At 42.2% G+C, this 20,554-nt stretch overlaps 1 protein-coding gene across 1 annotated transcript in view; it reads right to left on the bottom strand.

Annotated features, from left to right (window-relative positions):
* LOC122541423 (complement factor B-like) overlaps positions 1-16,395 on the bottom strand; it is a 41,550-nt gene extending 25,155 nt beyond the window's left edge. The window contains exons 1-6 of the mRNA XM_043678181.1: positions 16,253-16,395; positions 13,981-14,202; positions 8,410-8,592; positions 7,319-7,492; positions 3,680-3,787; positions 1,326-1,459 (exon numbers count right to left, since the gene is read on the bottom strand). Of these exons, the coding sequence (XP_043534116.1) occupies positions 1,326-1,459; positions 3,680-3,787; positions 7,319-7,492; positions 8,410-8,592; positions 13,981-14,202; positions 16,253-16,304 (873 nt within the window). The 5' untranslated portion in view covers positions 16,305-16,395. The remainder of the gene's footprint in view (positions 1-1,325; positions 1,460-3,679; positions 3,788-7,318; positions 7,493-8,409; positions 8,593-13,980; positions 14,203-16,252) is intronic.
* Between the last annotated feature and the right edge of the window lie 4,159 nt (positions 16,396-20,554).

Below are 20,554 nucleotides of genomic sequence, written 5' to 3'. Positions count from 1 at the left end.
CACCACGTTAGCCAACCTCCAGTCTTCCGGCACCTCACCTGTGACTATCGATGATACAAATATCTCAGCAAGAGGCCCAGCAATCACTTCTCTAGCTTCCCACAGAGTTCTCGGGTACACCTGATCAGGTCCTGGGGATTTAGCCACTTTTAACCTTTTCAAGACATCCAGCACTTCCTCCTCTGTAATCTGGACATTTTGCAAGATGTCACCATCTATTTCCCTTCAGTCTATATCTTCCATATCCTTTTCCACAGTAAATATTGATGCAAAATATTCATTTGCAGTTTGTGAGTGTTTACTGAACACAAATTGAGTTTCTGCATTTGCAACATTTAGCACCACTTCATTGGCTGAAAAGCATTTTTGGATGGCCTGTAGAAAGGAAACTCTTTCGCTATCACAGGCACACATGAGTTAGAGCCCAGAGCTTGTTATTTCACTTTCTTAGAGTACTGGTTGTTGGTAAGACCACCATTTATCACCTACACCTAACTGTCCTGAAGGTCATAATGCAGCGGTGCCAATGATAAAGGCAGAGGTCACATGACACCAGATTATAGACCAACAGATTTATTTTAAATCACAAACTTTCTGATCAATCCCAGTGGAGAGAAGTGTGCAGGCACAGAATTTATAGGTGGAGAGATCATTGCAAGGTAATTCCAGGTAATTAAGTGTCAAAAGGTACTACAAATGGTGTGAGTGGAGCATTGAGAGGCTGAATAACAAGTCTTTGCAGGTGATCAAAAGTGTCAGATGGTGTAAGTAAAGTGTCAAAGCTGTGTAGCAAGTGAAGGCAGAGAGATAATTACAAAAAATCAAAAAGAAGATGTTGCTGGAGACAAACGAAATGGCTGGATTAATGATAGGTATAAGAGTCTCATGATAAGGGTTTGTCTCTAGCACCATCTTAATTTTTTTTTGTGATTATCTCTCTGCCTGAATTAACTGGATTATAGCTAATCTATCCAGTCCCATCAGGATTGTATATTTATCTATGATTCCCCCCAACGCTGCCCCCATTCTTCTAAATTCCTGTAGATGGTACACTCTGCCACCTCGAGGCATTGGTGGCAGAGGAAGTGAAAGTTGAAGGTGATGGATGTGGTGCTAGTTAAGTCGGCTGCTTTGTCATGGATGGTGTCAAGCTTCTCTTGAGTGTTGCTGGAGCTGCACTCATCCAGGCAAGTGGGGAGTCTTCCATCACACTTGTGCCTTGTAGATGGTGGGCAGACTGCTGTTGGGTGCCTTTGAGAGGGTGGCACAATACCACTGCGGGAAGGGACTGCTTTGAACCAGATATCACATTGAGTCACACTTACCATGGTGACAAATTGGGTCACAGCAACAACGGCGTTCTGAAAATCCTCTTTTGTAATGCTTCCAGAAACATCAAGCAGAATGTAAATATGAAGCTTCTGATTTTGCCCCAGTATGAGTTTCCTGCCGTGGCTGCCTGAGAAAAACCAGAAATGCTTATCAGATACTATCAGATATTTACAATTAGACATAGACTTCTTGATAGAACAAAATCCATTCATACATATAGGTAGACTGGTAGATATGTCACACCAGCAGAACCTGCTTATTGGGTTAATTTGACTTTCGAGATTTGTCAAGGGTGACCACTTAATGAAAAGCAATCTTGCAATTTCTAAGGAGTACTAGTCCCTCAGTATCTAGCTCATTCCTATTCTATTCCACAGTTTTCCAGCTCACCCACTCTCTTCCGATCTTCTCCTATGCCATTCCGTCCACAACCTTTTCAGTCAGCTGTACCTCAGTTGGTACCTCTCCTGCCTCTTAGTGGATTCAACTCCCTCCCTCCCATTCTTGAACACAAAGGTCCAAACTGACAAATATGAGAATTAGGAGCAAGAATAGGCTATTCAGCCCCTCGAGCTTGCTTGGCCGTTCAATAAGATCATCTTCAACTTCTCTTTCCTCCCTGTCCCCATAACCCTTTACCCACCTCGTGTGAATCAGCTAACTCTGCCTTGAATTGATTCAATGAGCCACCATCCACTGCTTAGAGGGGCAGAAAATTCCAAAGGCCACTGAGTCCCTGAGCAGAGAAGTTCCTCCACATCTCCAAGTAGATCCCTCATACTAGATTCCCCCATAGAGGGAAAACAAATCTAAACAGCATCTTCCCTGTCAAGCTGCCTCAGAATCCCAAATGTTTTAATAAGATCACCTCTCATCTTTCTAAACTCCAATGAATATAGCCCAACCTGCTCAATCTTTCTTGATAAGCCAAACCCCTCATCCCAGGATCAGCTGAGTGAATCTTCCCTGAACTGCTTCCAATGCAAAAATATCCCACCTTAAATAAAACTGCGCACAATATTCCAGGTGTGGTCTCAAGAAAACCCTTCACATTTGTAGCAAGACTTCCCAACTTATTCCCCATTCTACTTGTGATGAAGGCCAAAATTCTGTTTAGTGCCTCAGTTACTTGCTAGACCTGAATGTCGATTTGCTGTGATTTATGCATAAGATCCCTGATCCAGACAGTGCACAACTCGAGGTATGTTACAGGGTCAGCAGTATTGCCCTTTGGGTGAGACACTAAATCTAGCACTGGCTTTCCCTCCAAGGTGTGACAATTTTCTGAAGAAGAGAAGGGGAACTATATCTGGTCAAAACTTATCCTCTGTCAATATCACAGAAAGAAGAAGTAAATTGTGTGGTCATCATCTCATTGCTGTTGGTGGGAGATTGCAAATTGACTGTTGCATATCCTATATCACAACAGTGACTACATTCTTAAGACTACTTTGTTGGTAGAAATCATATTGAAATCTGTAGCTATGACAAGCTTAATGTAAAATCTAGCCTTTCATTTCCCCTCTCCTATCTATATCTCTATTCTAAGCTAACTATTGGTTAAAGTCCTAGAAACATAAGTAAATAATACATACAATCTTATAAATATGCCTACTTTTTAAAAAGTTCACTCACAGATATAGGCATCTCTGGCTAGGCTAATATGTATTGCCCACCCCTAATTGCCCAGAGGGCAGTTAAGAGTCAACCACATTGCTATGGATCTGGAGTCATATGTAGTCCAGACCAGGGTAAAGAAGACCGTTTTGTCACCTAAAGAAGTTTAGCAAACCATTGTTTTTCTGACAATCGACAATAGTTTCATGGTCACCATTAGACCCTTAATTCTTTATTGAATTCAAACTCCACCATCTGCCATGGTAGAATCTGAACCCATGCCCCCAGAACACTAGTTGAGTTTCTGGATTAATAGTCCAGCAATACCACTAAGCCATTGCCTCCCAATGCCTTGTGCAATTAAGAAATGTCTTTGGCTTGTTTGCTTGATAGTCAAACACCAATGTTTGTTAGTTATCTTCATATGCAACTGTCTAGAACTGAACAACTTTCATGACTATGTGAATGAAGTAAAGTTTTGAAATAAAAAATAGGAAGGAGTGAGGTCAGGTGATGTTGCAGAGGCAGATCTTACCTCTGGATCAAAACTGACACTGAGGTTGTGAACAGACTGGCTTTAGTTTTGCCAGTGATGGGAATTTTGTGGTTCAAAATGCCTTAAGACTGTAGACAGAAGAACCCCAACACTTGGGAAGAAGCCTCTCCCAGCGAAACTCGCAGACTTGCTGCGCCAGCAATAAAATATCGAGAACCGAGTTAGATCACTTACCATCTTGCTCCTTAGCCTCGGAGTTAATCTTTGACTCACTCAGAAAGCGTGAAAATGAGGCAGAGAAATGAGAAGCCACTTCCTCTGGCAGGTCAAAGGAATATATGTCTGAAACAAGAGAGAGAGGGAGAGAGAGTCACCATTTGGGGATGTGAGAACAAGAGGAACAGGAGGAAGAGTTCAACAACAAGTTCAACAAGTTCAACAACTTATATAAAAGTGAAATATTGTAGAAGCTAGAGGTCTCAAACAACACACATAGAATGCTAGGTCTGACAAAATCTGTGGAGAGAGAAACAGAGTTAACACTTGGAGTCTGACATGGCCCTTCTTCAGAACTCAGAATGGCCTATATTTATGTAGCACCTTTAACAAAATGAAACAACCCAAGGTGATTCACAGAAGCATTCACAGGAGTAAAGTATGAAACATAGAAAATAGGTGCAGGAATACGCCAGTTAGCCCTTCAAGACTGCACCGTCATTTAATATGATCATGACTGATCATGCAATTTCAGAATCCCACTCCAGCTTTCTCTCCATACCCTTTGATCCCTTTAGCCACAAGGGCTATGTCCAGTTCTTTCTTGAATTGGAACTGGCCCCCAGCAGCCTTCTGTGGTAAAGAATTCCACAGGTTCACACTCACTGAGTGAAGAAATTTTTCTAGAATGTTTACCCCTTATTCTTGGACTGTGATCCCTAGTTCTGGACTTCCCTGACATCATGAACATCTCCCCACATCCAGCCTGTCCAGTCTGATCAGGATTTTATATATAACTATGAGATCATCCCCCCATTCTTCTAAGTTACAGTGAGTACAAGCCCAGAGGATACAATCTTCCTTCATACGTCAGAGGTTGAATCACATAAGGAAATATGAGTTCTGTCCAGAAAAATGCTTGGTAAAGTAGGTAGATTTTAGGGTGGGCCTAAAGGGTAATGGAGAAGACTAGGGGAAGGCTACTCCCAAGGCTGCCTAGGCAGCTTAATATATGGGCACTGATGTTGGAAAAATTAAAATTGGAGATGCTAAATAGGAACACAGATATCGCCCCGGGTTGCGGGGTCATAGAGTCATGGAGACATATAGCACGGAAACAGACTCTTTGGTTCAACTCGTCCATGCCGACCAGACATCCTAAATTTATCTAGTCCCATTTGCTAGCACTTGGCCCACATCCCTTTAAACCCTTCCTATTCATGGAACCATCCAGCTGCCTTTTAAATGCTGTTAATAGTAGCAGCCTTTAGCACTTCCTCTGGCAGCTCCTTTTATACATGCACCCACCATTTATATGAAAAAGTTGCCCCTTAGGTCCTTTTTAAATCTCTCCCCTCTCGCCCTAAGTCTATGCCTTCCAGTTCTGGGCTCCCCCAAGCCAGGAGATGACCTTGTCTATTTACCCTATCCACACCCCTAGGTATAATTAGTAAGTTTGCAGATGACACCAAAATTGGAGGTGTGGTGGCCAGCGAAGAAAGTTACCTCAGAGTGCAAGGAGATCTTGACCAAATGGGCCAATGGGCCAAGGAAAGGCAGATGGAGTTTAATTTAAATAAATGTGAGATGCTGCATTTGGAAAGGCAAATCAGGGCAGGACTGATACACTTCATGGTAAGGTCCTGGGGAGTTTGCTGAACAAAGAAACCTTGGAGTGCAAACCTTGAAAGTGGTGTCTCAGGTCGATAGGATAGTGAAGAAGGCATTTTGTTTGCACGTCTGGATACCTTTAAGCAGCAAACAAAACCATCAAAGTGCACTCTTGAAGGCTCCAGTAGTCCCTCAGCATCCACAGCCTCTCTATGTGAAGTAATGTTTCTTGATGTCACTCCACAATGACCCAGCTCCGACATTTACCTGATGCCTGACTCCAATTTTTCGACCCAAAGAAAATAGCTTCCTAATGTCTATTCAATTAAGTCACTTATAATGTCTCAAGAACCTCCCAGATCAGATCATCCCTCAATTTCTCCGGCCAAAGGGCAGTGAATCTGTGGAATGAATCACCGCGTGTGGAGGCCAAGGCATTGAGAATATTGAATGCAGAGTTCTTGACTTGTAAGGGGATCGAGGGTTATGAGAGAAGGCATGAGAATGAGGTTGAGAAACATATAAGCCATGATCGAAAGACGCAGCAGATTCGATGGGCCAAATGGCCTCATTCTGCTCCTATATCTTATCTCTCACTTATCTCTCCACCCTTCAGACTCTCTGATTGTATTCCTGATGAAGGGCTTTTACCCGAAACATCGATTTTACTGCTCCTCGGATGCTGCCTGAACTGCTGTGCTCTTCCAGCACCACTAATCCAGAATCTGGTTTCCAGCATCTGCTGTCATTGTTTTTATCTACCTCCCCTCTATCGTACGGTCTTATGCTTTTCAAAACTCATGACGGTATAAGCCTGACCTCATAATTTAAGCTTCTCTGCCAGGTTGAGGCAGGATGTGGTATTAGGCAGGATCCTTTTTTAGTTATCAGAGCTCCTGGTTATTTTGATACTGTCTTAGCAGTTTGCTCCTTATTAAGTTTCAAGCCTTAAAGTCCTTTAAAATTAGAATACCTTTGGCAAATTATCACCTATTGACTTTTTTGTTAGTTATTTTTCCAGAATTGCTGGTGAGGCGATCATTTGTCAGTAAACTCAAATGGCCTTGAACTGAGTGACCTGCTGGGGCTATTTCAGAGTACTGGTCAGCTGCATTACTGTGACACAGACCTAAGGTGAGAGAGAAAAGATTATAAAAGAGACGTAAGAGTCAACTTTTTCACGCAGCGGGTGATTCCTGTATGGAACAAGCTGCCAGAGGAAGTAGTGGAGGCTGGTACAATTACAACATTTAAAAGGCATCTGGATGGGTATATGAATAGGAAGGGTTTAGAGGATCTGGGCCAAATGCTGGTAAATAGGACTAGATTAATTTAGGATATTTAGTTGGCATGGACGAGTTGGACTGAAGGCTTTGTTTCCATGCTGTATAATTCTATGACACTTTGACAGCTCCAAGTCACCTTTGCTCAGAACAGCCATCAATTGTACGTTCCTTCTTAACTTGTTAAATTTTACATTTCTTCCCAAAGACTATGGTAGGGATATTGAAGTCAGAGTGCATGACCATCTCCTCAAAAGTGAACGGTGTGGTCTTAGTCTCATTTCAAGTAATGCCCCCTTATTTCTACACTGTTGTGCAGGTGACAATAAAGCAACTTCAATTCCGGTTTCAGGTTTAATGACTCAGGTGCTCCTGGAAAACCATCTTAAGCTATACCCCTATGCCTCCCATCCAGCTGAGGCCACAGACATACTGAGGGCAATTTTTAAGGAGCTTTTGGGGTAGCAATCCCAGAGACCGAAGGGTTTTATACAGCTGTGTACTAACCATTGTACACAGTAAGGGGGCAATAAGGATAACATTCGGTCCATGTGACCTGATTCCATTAAAGTTGATCCTACAGTGCACTCACTTATCCCTTCATTGTGTTCCCATCGATAGACCTTAAGATAACGTTTAATCAGAACGTTGGTCACAAAAATCAATTAAACCTAGGTGCTCATTTTCCAACTTCTTACACTCTCATTTAAATATACAGTCCATTTTACTTTGAGTGATATTTCTGCCGTTTCTGTTCACTCACGCTGACACACAGGCTCCGATCCACTCCATTCGCCAGTTTCCAGGCAGATCCTCTCCTTTGAACCAATCAGAACAAGATTGTGGAGGCACAGGTATTTGACCTTGTCATTGAAACCATAGTTAGTCCCAGATTTCGAGCTTCCTGCTGGAATGCCAGGATTAGGACAAGTGTCCACTGAAAACAGAAAAGGGAGGTATGTAATCAAATACTCACTGCAGAGTAGAAATAAACATTGAACAGCTCCAATAATGATCAGTGAGTTTTCGGATGATACAGGAATTTGTGTGATGGTAAAATCATCATGAGATTAGCCTATGGGGACAGGAGGCTATCCAAGTGCTGGGCACTGGGCTGATTAGTGGCAGATTAAATTAAATTCACATGCACTTTGGCAGGACAAACAAGAGAAGGAATACATGATGAACAATAGAACCCTGGGAAGTACCAAGAATCAGAGGCACAGGACAGGTAGAAAATGGTTAAGAAGCATATAGTATACTTGTCTATATTAGCTGGGGCACAGCATTTTAGAACAGTAAGATGATGCTGCAATTGGTAGTATTGTGTACATTTTGGAATCAACTTTATAGGAGGAGATTTACCAGGACATTGCCTGAGTTAAACCTAATTCAGTTACAAAGAGAGATTGGACAGACTGGAGTTGCTTTCCTTGAAGCAGAGGAGACTAAGAGTGGGAGTGGGGTACATTACTTCGATGTAGAAAAGTATGAGGGACATAGGCAGGGGAGACGAGAAGGAACATTTCCCCTGGTGGAGGGATCAAGGATCGGGGCATTGATTTAAAGTAAGGAGCAGGAGTTTTAAAGAAGATGTGAGGATATATTTATAAACCCAGAGGATGGTGGGAATCTGGAACTCAGTATCTGTAAGGATGGTAAAGGCAGAAACCCTCATAATATTGAAAAAGCATTTAGATGTGCACTTGCAATGCCAAAGCGTTGTGGTGGTGATTGGAGATGTTCATGTGCAGCTATCACTCTGGCATCATCTATGACCCCCCAAAACCACCCCCGCCCAAAGTGCACAGGAAAGCTCAGTCTGTGAGTTTGGCCTCAGAACTCAGAGCTTACATCCACCCTGGCATACGGCTGTGGTCCCATTCCATCTTCCATTGATCAGGCAGGTTCTGTTCTTTGAGCCCCATAGGCTGTATCCATCATCACACTCGAAGCTGACAGTGTCACCCACGGCATATGACACGCTGATTGGAAAGAATGCTCCTTGTTCAATCGAAGGCGTCGGGCATTTGAATGCTGAAAGAAGAACAGCATGTGAAAAGGATCCACACAGAGCAAGTTGCTCAGGAGCAGGCCACTTGCCTGGACAGGTTCCAAACCAACCTCTGCCCACTCACTTTACCAATTTCCTAACCTCCCCTTAAATAAGGCCTTGTTCCCCACCTCAACCACATCACTCAGCTATAAGTCACACTGCTCACTGCGCAATGAAGCTTTCTTCAAACATTTAGAGACCAAGTCTAAGATTTCAAACCAGCGACAGTGTAAGAACAATGATAAACAGGTCATTCTGCTATAACGCACATTTCAACAGCACAAACTGGCTGATTGTGATTGTGGACATTATTTGAATAATGAAAACTTTCTACTGAATGGGTATAGCGATTTTCTATTAGTGATGTTCTACAGCGCGGTTTCCTATGGCGCAAGATTGCAGAGAAACACAACTGACGCGTTATAGCAGAATGACCTGTACTTTTAACAACAGGTGATGTGCAATTTGGGCCATGCCTTGCTGGCCTTGTCCTTCTGGATGTTAAATATTACAGGTTTGGAAAGTACTGTTTTATGAGCAGATAGGGGAATCCCGAAATGAGTGTTTTGCCTCAGTTTTCACTAAGGAAAAGGAGCTTGTTGTGAATGAGAACTTTGAGGAGCTGGGATATGGGCTTGAACAGATCAAGATTGATGAAATTGATGTGTTGGAAATTTTGGTGAACATTAAGATTGATAAGTCCCCAGGGCAGACCAGATTTATCCAAGATTGCTCTGAGAAGCGAGAAAGGAGGTTGCTAGGCTGCTGGTGAAGGTCTTTGCTTTCTCACTCTCCACAGGAGGATTGGAAGGAGGCGAATGTTTTTCCTCTTTTCAAAAAGGGTAATAGGGAAATCCCAGGCAATTACAGACCAGTCAGTCGTATGTCTGTGGTCAGCAAGGTTCTGGAAAGAATTCTGAGGGATAGGATTTATGACTATTTGGAAAAGCATAGCATGATTAAAGGCAGTCAGCATGGCTTTGTGAGGGGCAGGTCATGCCTAACTAATCTTATTGAGTTCTTCGAGGAGGTGACAAGACAGGTTGACATAGGTCGAGCAGTACATGTAGTATATATGGATTTCAGCAAGGCATTTGATAAGGTTCCCCATGGTAGGCTCATTCATAAAGTCAGGAGGTATGGGATACAGAGAGATTTGGCTGTTTGGATTCAGAACTGGTTGGCTGACAGAGAGCAGAGAGTGGTTGTAGATGGAAAGTATTCTGCCTGGAGGACAGTGTTGAGTGGGGTCGCGCAGGGATCTGTTCTTGGGCCTCTGCTCTTTGTAGTTTTTATAAATGACAAGGATGAGAAGATTGAGGGATGGGTTAGTAAATTTGCAGATGACACAAAGGTTGGAGGTGCCATTGATAATATCAAGAGCTATTGCAGGCTGCAGCGTGACTTAGACTGGATGCAGAGCTGGGCTGAGAAATGGCAGATGGAGTTCAACCTGGATAAATGCAAAGTGATGCATTTTGGAAGGTCGAGCTTGAATGCTGTATATCGGATTAAAGACAGGATTCTTGGCAGTGTGGAGGAACAGAGAGATCTTGGTGTTCAAGTACATAGATCCCTCAAAATTTCCACTACAGCTCTACAAGTCCCTGGTGAGACCACACTTGGAATACAGTGTCCAGTTCTAGTCGCCCTAGTTTAGGAAAGATACAGAGGCTTTGGAGAGGGTGCAAAGAAGGTTTACTAGGATGCTGCCTGGATTGGAGGGCTTCTTTTATGAAGAAAGGTTGACTAAGCTCAGACTTTTCTCTCTGGAGAGAAGGAGGAAGAGAGGTGACCTGATAGAGGCATGGATAGAGTCAATAGCCAGAGACTTTTCCCCAGGGCAGGATTGACTGGTATGAGGGGTCATAGTTTTAAGATTTTAGAAGGAAGGTATAGAGGAGATGTCAGAGGGTAGGTTCTTTACGTAGAGAGTTGTGAATGTATGGAATGCGTTGCCAGCGGTGGTGGAGGAAGCAGAGTCATGAGGGTCATTTAAGCAACTGCTGGACATGCACATGGATAGCAGTGAGTTGAAGGATGCATAGATAAGGTTATTTTATTTTACATTAGGATTAATCCTCGGCACAACATCGTAGGCCGAAGGGCCTGTTCTGTGCTATACTTTTCTATGTACTATAGCTTTCATGAATTGCTGCGGTTTGTGAGGCAGGAACACGGGTCAAAACAACTCTGTCAAGCTTAACTAAGAGTAATTATAAAAAGGAATGAAAGGTAGCCTTACTGAAACATTCAAGACTCTTAGGAGATTTACAGGTGTATATGGAAAAGTTGATTCCCCACGTGGGAGAATCCAGGACCAGAGGGAATAATCTCAAAATGGGGGTGGGGTGCACACTTAAGCTAGAGATGCGGAGGAATTCCTTCTCTCCAAGGATAGTGAATCTATGAAATTCTTTATTGTAGCGAGTTCTTGAGGCTGGGTCATTAAGTAAGTTCAAAGCTGAAATCGACAGATTTTTGATCAGTAAGAGAATCGAGGGTTATGGGGAAAAAAAGGAGGAAAGTGGAGTTGGAATTATCAGATCAGCCATGATCTCACTAAATGGCAGAGCAGCCTTGATGGGCTGAATGGCCTACTTTTGCTCCTATGTCAGATCGTGTACCTTGCAGCACTGTCACTGCTGTGTGCCTGTGATGAAGGGATTGAGTATTTAAGTATAAATAGATGCGGTCTATTGGGTTAGTTGTTTTACCTTGGTTGATATCGGGCTTTCTGAGTGATGTTGAAGCTGTACTTATTTAGGCAAGTGGAGAGTATTTCATTACATGCCTAATTTAACACTTGTAGATACTGGACAGGTCCAGTGACTTACCCACTGCAGAATTCCTAGCCTTTGATCTGCTGTAATAACTACACTATTTGTAAGGTGAGTCCTGTTCAGTCTCTGAGCAATAAGAAATTAAGAACATAAGAACTAGGAACAGGAGTAGGCCTTCTGGCCCGAGCCTGCTCCACCATTCAATAAGATCATGGCTAATCCTTTCGTGGACTCAGCTCCACCTAACCGCATTTTCACCATAAGCCTTAATTCCTTTAATTTTCAAAAAAGTATCCACCTTAGCTTTAAAAGCGATTACTGAAGTAGTGTCAGCTATTTCCCTGGGCAAGGAATTCCATAGATGAACAACCCTCTAGTTGAAGAAGTTCCTTCTCAGTTCACATCTAAACCTGCTACCTCTATCGGGGTATGTTACTGGGATACACTGACTTTTCATCCCCCTCTCTCTGGGACCGGTGTGTGTTAGATACACTGTCCTTTCCCCTCTCTCTCTCTCTCTCTGGTGTGTTAGATACACTGCCCTTTCCCCCCCACCCCCCCTCTCTCTCTCTCTCTCTCTCTCTCTCTGGGACTGGGATGTTATAGATACACTGTCCTTTCCCCCCTCTCTCTCTGGGACCAGGGTGTGTTAGATACTCTGTCCATTCCCCGCTCTCTCTGGGACCAAGGTATGTTAGATACACAGTCCACCCCCTCCCCCCTCCCGCTCTCTTGTCCTAGTTTCATCTACCAATGGAAACATCCAATCTATTTCTATTTTATCAATCCCCTTCATAACTTTATATGTTTCTAAAAGATTCCCCCCCCCATTCTTCTGAATTCTAATGAATATAATCCCAATCTACTCAGCCTCTCCTCATAAGCCAACCCCCTCAACTCCTTTCTTAAGTAAGGAGACCAAATCTGCATTCGGTACTCAAGGTGTGGCCTCACCAGCACCTTGTACAGCTGTAACATTACCTATTTGCTTTTAAACTCAAACCCTTTAGCAATGAAGGACAAAATTCCATTTGCCTTACTAATTATTTATCGAACCTGCAGACCATCCATCTGCGATTCATGCACAAGGACACCCAGGTCCCTCTGCAAATCAGCATGCTGCAACTTTTTTACCATTTGAATAATAATCTAATTTGCTGTAACTACAACCAAAATATATGACTTCACATTTACTAACATTGTATTCCATCAGCCAGACCTTTGCCCATTCACTCAATGTATCTATGTTCCTCTGCAAAGTTTCACAGTCCTCTGCACACTTTGCTCTACCACTCATCTTAGTGTCATCGGCAAATTTTGACACCGTACATGTGGTTCCCAACTCCAAATCATCAAAATAAATTGTAAATAGTTATGGTGCCAACACCAATCCCTGAGGCACACCATTGTCACTGATTGCCAGCCAGAATAGCACTCATTTATCCCCATTCTTTACTTCCTGTCAGTCAACCAATCCTCTATTCACACTAATACTCTACCCCTAACACCATGCATCCTTATATTATGCAGCAGCCTCAGGTGCGGCACCTTGTCAAAGGCCTTTTGAAAATCTAGGAACACCATATCCACTAGGTCCCCATTGTCCACCTTGCTTGAAATGCTTCATAGAATTCCAAAAGATTTGTGAAGCATGACTTGCCCTTCATGAACATTTGCTACATCTGTACAATGGGACAATTTCTTTCGAGATGCCCTGCTATTTCATCAAATAATAACCCCAGGATGTTGCTAGTTGGGGATCCAGCAATGTTCGGGGATGTGGTTAGATTTTCTGTTATTGGGAATGGTCATTGCCTGGAGCATGTGTGGCACAAATGTTACTTGCTGTTTATCAGTTCAAGCCTGACTGTTGTGCAGTTAGACACAAGTAGTTTCAGTGTCTGAGGAATTACGAATGATGTTGAACATTGTGCAATCATCAGCAATGCTCCAGCTTTTGATTTTAAATCGAGATAAGAAGCTTCTAAAATATATTAGTCTTCCGTACCTGCCGGGGGTAGCAATGCTCCAGCTTTTGATTTTAAATCGAGATAAGAAGCTTCTAAAATATATTAGTCTCCCGTACCTGCCGGGGGTTACGTTCCAAAACCTACCACGGAAGCCTGAAACCTCGGACAGGAGCGAACCCATTAATTTAATGGGAACGTACCATCCCGGCAACTTCCTGGTCGCTGGTGCTGGAATGTTCCCTATAATATGCTCGGGCTGTGGTAAACCGCAGGTAATTGAAACCACGGAAAATGATTTCACGGATGGGGGGTTACCCTGCAATTGAAGCTGGTTAGGTCTAGGATACTACCCTGAGGAAATTCTACAGAGATTTCGAGCTGAGATGACTGACCTCCAACATCAGCAATCTTCCTTTGTGCCAAGTATAACTTGGTGGTGGGATCCCCCAATAACATTGGCTTCAATTTGATAAGGCTCTAAGGTATCAAACTCAGTCGAGTGGTGCCTTGATATCAAATGCAGCCACCCTCCCCTCATTTAACAGCAGAAAGCAAATATTTCATCTTTTCCATACCATTCTAGGAACGAATGAAGAAAAATGATTAAGATTTTCACCTCTGCACTCTGCCTTTGAAATGATCCGTCCATGGTCATTTCTCATTAAACTCCATTGGCCATTTCTTCTGCAGGTCCGGCTTGGTACTGGATATGCATAAAACCCGGAGGGACAAATGTACCTTAAGATGCTCCCAACTTCCCCACCATTGGACAGTGTGATCCTCCCACCTTTGATTGTGATGTTGGGATTACATGTGATGCCATCATTTTCACTTTCACCTATAATCAAAGAATGTAAATCAGACAGTACATGATGTGAACCCAGAAATTCACAACCCTTAAATCTCAATATCCAGAGTGTTGGATTTCTGAAAAAAAGGCTTGTACTCATCAGGGTATTTTGCAAGAATTTACCATTCAAGGGGAAGCCCGACAGTTATCTTGCATGAGAACAGTCTGATACTCTGACTGGTGGAGGTATTGCCATGATTTGTACACCAGTTAATGATAATTGACAGTTAACAGCCAGCTTCTGTAAGCAGGCAGGTTGAATCTGATTGATTAAGCTATTGTCCTGAACCAGCGAGTGGACACCATCTGCTTTGTAGAGTTGAAAGAGACATAGTGTTTGTAAATGCTCTTTCTAACATGAAATACAAATATGCAATGTCACATGCAGATACAACCATACATGTGCACACAGATGCATGCTCACACAGACATGCTCACACACGCACACTGACAGAACCATTGACACAATATACTCACATACCTAAACACACATTCTTGCCTCCCAATGGGTAGATGTACCTAAACCTCCACACATTGACACAAGGCTCACATACATCCTCTCACAGCAACACAGGACTGAGGGCTGTGAATAATGAATGGGGCAAGTGAGTGAACATGGATTGATTGTAAGAGAAATGGAGTGAGGATGGTGAGTGTTCACTGAGGGATCTTTTGGGAATGATTGTGGACGGTATCTATGGAGAATGGGAGTGTGGAGAGGGTCAACAAAAGGATATGGATCGAAAGGGGGGGAAGGTAAATGGAAGACATGAGGATGGCAAGTGTTTATTAAGGAACATATAGGACATGAGGGTGTAAAATGTTTACTGGTGGATATAGAGTGTGTTCAAGTGAAACGTGTTTACTGAGTGATGTGGAGGGAAGGAGTGAAGGTGGAAGGAGGGAGTCAAGCAAGTAAGGATGTATCCTGAGGGATATGGAGTGAGGGGGTCAGGCTGGAGAGTATGGGAGTGGCAAGGAATATGGAGGGAAGGAAGGTGGTGAATATATACAGAGGACAATGGAAAAAGTGAGGATGAGGAGTCTTTATGGAGAGAACAGGAGTGAATAATGGCAGCGTGTGTATATGGAGGAAGTGACTCTGGTTGGATGTATAGGGCAAGATGTTGATACATTATCAGGAGAGAAACTGGAGAAGGTGAAACAAAGCTCTAATATAAACATTAGAGACTTTTGAACAGGCTGGAACTTTACATTCTGGAAGGGAGACGGCTCAAGGGTTAGAAATCTTTAAAATTAAAAAGGATTTCAAAAGTGCAGATGCAGAGAGGACCTTTCCACTAGTAGGTCAGAGAGCAGAGTTTGGGGACTTCAATATTCACAAATAAATCCAATCAGGAATTCAGGAGAAATCTTTTCTTTCAAAGACTTACAAGAAGGTGGAACTGTCTCCCACAGGGAGAGGTACATTTTTCAAAACTCATCATAGAATGTGGACATTCTAGCTAAGCTAGCATTTACTGCCCATCCCTATTGCCCAGAGGGAAGTTAAGAGTTAACCAAATTGCTGTGGGTCTGGAGTCGCAAGAAGGCCACAGCAGATAAGGATGACAGATTTCCTTCCCTAAAGGACATTAGTGTACCAGAATCAACAATGGTCATCGTTAGACCTTTAATTCCAGGTTTATTATTGAATTCAATCTCCACTATTTACCATGGTGGTGTTTGAACCCAGGTCCCCAGATCACTAACTGAGTTTCTGGATTAATACTGTAGTGATGATACAACAAGGCCATTGCCTACCCTCACAGTCAAATAGAATCGATAGAAAGGGAATCTGGATTAAACACGAGGGAGGGATTAAGGGGGTGTAATGTTGTGCTAATAACCTGACCCACTGCTTGAAAAACCAAGTCATTTTGCCTGATATGAGGGAGTTTTAACAATGGCACAATAGGCATCTTTCAACCCAGCATGCATACAAAGCTCAGAAACATAACAGACCTTGTCCAGTCTGGATGTTGCTGATAAACAAACGCTTGCCTTCCTGATGGTTTGAATTTGAGGGTTCACTTACCACTCACAAGAAAAATGAAGAGATTCAAGGCAGCAATCCTGACCAGTCCCATTTCTAACCTCGCTGGTGGATAATGCTGCACTCAATGGGACATAGACTGTGTTCTCAACGCTGATTAAACAATCACTTCCCAGCAATGGCAGTGTAAACACGGACAACCTGACCAATGAAGTTATTTAATAGATAATGTCGTTGCCATCGCTTACGTCGCCCCAGAAATCAATCAGACCTCTTGTTTGGCCAATTGTTCTGCATTAATCTCCCTGCAAATACCACAAGTTAAGTAAATAGAGGTTAATGTGGTCTGGGTCCTATATTACTACCTGATCATACACAGCCTGAGAATGTTGCAGAATCATATATCTCTGTCCTGCTGTTTATGCCTTGCTCTATCTATGAGTGCATCAATATCTGTCAGCTTTTGAATTTCATTGTCTGTTTATGTTGAGTAAAAGAGGCTTCAGTTATGCCGCTGATGCTGGGCACAGACCTGGCTTTCATAGCTTTGTACCATATTTGGCATGGATTTGTAGCAAATGGGTTTTGGTGTATGTTGGAACAAGTTGGTTCATCTTTCAGGGGTGATGGCCTCACCAATTGGAGTCAAACAGCTTATGGTATGATTTGCCTGTATAGCACACAAAACAACATTTTTCACAGCATCTCAATACATGTGACAATAATAAATCAATCAATGTATTTGGTTTAAAATTTAAACAAAGTCTGGCAGTTAACTCTTAAGTATCTTTAACTGGTGCAATCACCATGGCAATGCCTCTACCAATCAAGATTCCACAAGATCCACCTCAGCAGAAGGCTCCAATGTCCAATTCTCATTGTGGCCAATCTTTATTAGTAGAGATGGGGATGATGCTGGGAATGGACAGAATTATTCATTCTGATCTGGAAAATTCAACACAGAGTCTAATTGACAGTAAACACTGGGACGTAGGCAGCCACAAGAGCTGGACCGTATTGGGCATTCTTGTCTTGAGTCAGTTTCATTCCAGCATCAGTGCTCATGGACTACTGCACTGTCAGAGGTGCATTCTTCAGATGAGACAGACTCACCCTCTCAGGTGGATATTAGAAACCCCACAGTCGCTGTTCAGAAGAGCAGGTTAGTTCTCCAGAGTTTCCTGAGCAACGCCTGATGTGGATTTTCTACTTTGTATTTTCCTTTACACACAAACATGCAGGGCCCATCAAACATGTTCCACCATTCAATGAAATCAGGCTGATTTTTTTTTGTGGCCTCAACTGCACTCTCCTGCCTCTGCCCAAATGAACTTTGACCCCCTTATCAGACAAGAGTTTATCTGTCTCTGTATTACAAATATTCAATAATCTAGCGTTAGCTCTCTGAAGGAGAGATATCTATAGACTAATTACCCTTTGAAAAATAAGCAAGAGTTCTCCTCTTCTCAGAATTCAACAGGAAATCCCTTATTTCTAAACACATCCCCAATTCTAATTTCTCTCATAAGAGAAAACATCTTTTCAGCATGTTCCTTGCCAAGTAACCTCAGAACGTTTTATCTCAATAAGATCACCTCACATTCTTGTAAACTTCACTGGATACAGGCCCAATTTGTCCAAGGTTTCCTGTTAAGGAACCCCTCCACCCCAGGCATCAGCCAAGTGAATGTTCCTTTAAGTGCTTCTGAAGCAACTGTACCCTTTCTTAACATAAGGAAATCTAAACTGCACTCAGAACTACAGATGTAGTCTCAGGAATGTCCTGTAAAACTGGAGCAAACTATTTCTCCTTAAATATTCCACTGACCTTGCAATAAACATATGTTCCTACATGGCACCAATCACTATATTCTGGACATCTGTCTAAGGCTGTGCCAAATCATTTGTAACCTTGGCACTGTATCTGAGTCTACGATTAGGTTCTGACCTAATGTCCCCTCAATCACCAAACCTACCTATTTCCAAATCTGTACCATTTTGTTTCTGCTCCTGCCTCACCTCACTAGTGATTTGAAATCTCAATCCTTATATGTATTACTTCTGGGCTATTTCAATGCTCACCTCGCTGGTCATCCAACTTAGCTCCTCCCTAACTCTTAACTCAGCAAAATCCAAACATGTAGCAAGTCCCATGCCTTTATTGTCTGCTGTACCACTGGCCTCCACAGATTTTTCATACAGCAAAGCTTTGATTTAGAAATCCTCATCTTAGTACCTCTTTATCTCTGTAAATCTCCTCCAACTCCAAAACTCTCTTAGAACACTCTGCTCTTCAGCTTCATGAGCATTCCCCATTTGTTATTGGTGGCTATACCTTCAGTTGCCTGAGTTCCAAGTGTTGGAATTCCCTCCAACTTACTGCCTCACCTCAATTTCATCATTAAAATCCACATCTTTGACGGAACTTACTTCTCAACTGACCTAAATTCTCCTCATGTGATATGGAAAATAAAGAGCATGAAAGCATGGGAGGGGTTACTGCATGAAGACCACTGGCGATCTGTTGCAAAATGATCTGTTGCTATCCTGTGGAATGCAGGATAGCATAAGAATAGTGAAATGCTCTTACACCAATTAGCAGAGGAAGGTTGAGGCTGAAAGGTCACTATGGTGAGATGAGATAACAGAACTGGTAAAATTAGCCTTCCTGTTAAGTGTCATTATAACAAGATTGGGACCATAAATGTTTGGGACATGATATTAAATATCTAATTAAAAGTAGAGTCAGTCTGCTTGAGACTATTGACAATAAGTATCTAATCATGACATTAGGAAAATATTAAGTAAGGTCTGGAATGAAAGACCATTGTTGCAAAAGCTGACATTAAATATCTAACCGTGACATTAGAATAACATTAAGTAGAATGTAGGAAAATCTATAGTGAGACAACTAGAGATAATGGGAACGAACAACACTGATTTATTGTATAGCGAGAGTGAAGTACTTTGATTAATATAGTTGCACAAGATGATAAGCTAACAGAAACATGATAAAAAAGATATAAAAAACCACAGACCCTGAGGTTCGTGGGCATTCGAAAATCTGCTTTCTGAGTGTCACGGTTTTTTGTTTGCAAATAAAAGACCTACTTCTTGAAGAACTCTCTGCATCTCCTAGTGATTCTCTATATTTTCTCCATGACAGTGACTCAGTGTCTAATTTTATTAGATTATGTCTCATTGAAGCAGCTGAGGATATTTTACAATGTTAAAAGTCTTATGGGTGTTTTTATATCAATGTGAGTGAGATTCCTTGACAGGTTCAGTGGAATGCACACCAGTTAGACTGAGGGAATATCAGCTAGAACATGGCTGGAAAGAGAGTCACTTAGAGTCATAGTTATAGAGTCTGCGATGATGCTGTGGCTTTTGGAGCTTATTTTGTCCTTTTTTTAGGCCAAGTTGTAAGGCAGAGGTGCTGAGCAATCTGGGATAAGATCAGCTTTGGAAGCCTTGGGTTTTGTTTAGCAGCCGGAATGAGTGTGCCCATCTCTCACAGATCCCAGATTCCTGAGTTTTGTTTTTTTTCAGCAGCATCAGGAGCTATTGGGGCCTCAACAGATGAAGCTTCAGTGAATGTCCCCTCGCTGCTATTCTCTCTGAATTTTCTCTTGATGTTTTTCCATCCTTGATGAGAGAGAACTGCATGCGAAAATCTTTGTCTGAATTTTCCTTATAGCCAAGCAGTATTTTAATGGGATGTTAGTATATCAGAACAGTTAATAGTTACTGTATCTATTATTGTGTTAAGCTATTCAACAGAGTTCAGGTATTCTAAATTCCTCTTTCTTTTGTTTTTATTTTAACTATAATGTTTAAATAAGTTGCGTTTTTCTTAACTTCAAGTAGTTTAACTAGTCATATTGCATCTGGAACACAGCATTCCACATTTCATTTAAGATAAGAAAAAGTTAGGCTCTAGAATAGCTTATTAAAATTTTTTGGGGGGGCGCGGTCTCGTATGGTTCATAACAAGTTATACAGCCATACAGCATGGAAAAAGACCCTTAGGTCCAACCAGACCATGCTACCATAATCCCAAACTAAACTAGTAGTATGTGCTCACACTTGGCCCATATCCCTCCAACAATTTCTTATTCATATACTTACCTAAATGTCTTTTAAACATTGTAACTGTACCCGAATCTAGCACTTCCTCTGGAAGTTTATTCCACAAAAGAACCAATCTGCTAAAAAATTGCCACTCATGTCTTTTTAAAATCTTTCTCCTCTCACGCCTTAAAGATATGCCCCTTTTCCCTAGGTGTCCATCCCAGGGAAAAGACACCCGCCTTATCTATACCCTTCATGATTTTATAAAGC

This window comes from Chiloscyllium plagiosum, chromosome 37, assembly GCF_004010195.1.
Source record: "Chiloscyllium plagiosum isolate BGI_BamShark_2017 chromosome 37, ASM401019v2, whole genome shotgun sequence".
In the NCBI taxonomy this organism is placed as follows: Eukaryota; Metazoa; Chordata; class Chondrichthyes; order Orectolobiformes; family Hemiscylliidae; genus Chiloscyllium; species Chiloscyllium plagiosum.
Note: the sequence above shows the minus strand (reverse complement) of the source record. Positions and strands in the feature narration are given on the sequence as shown.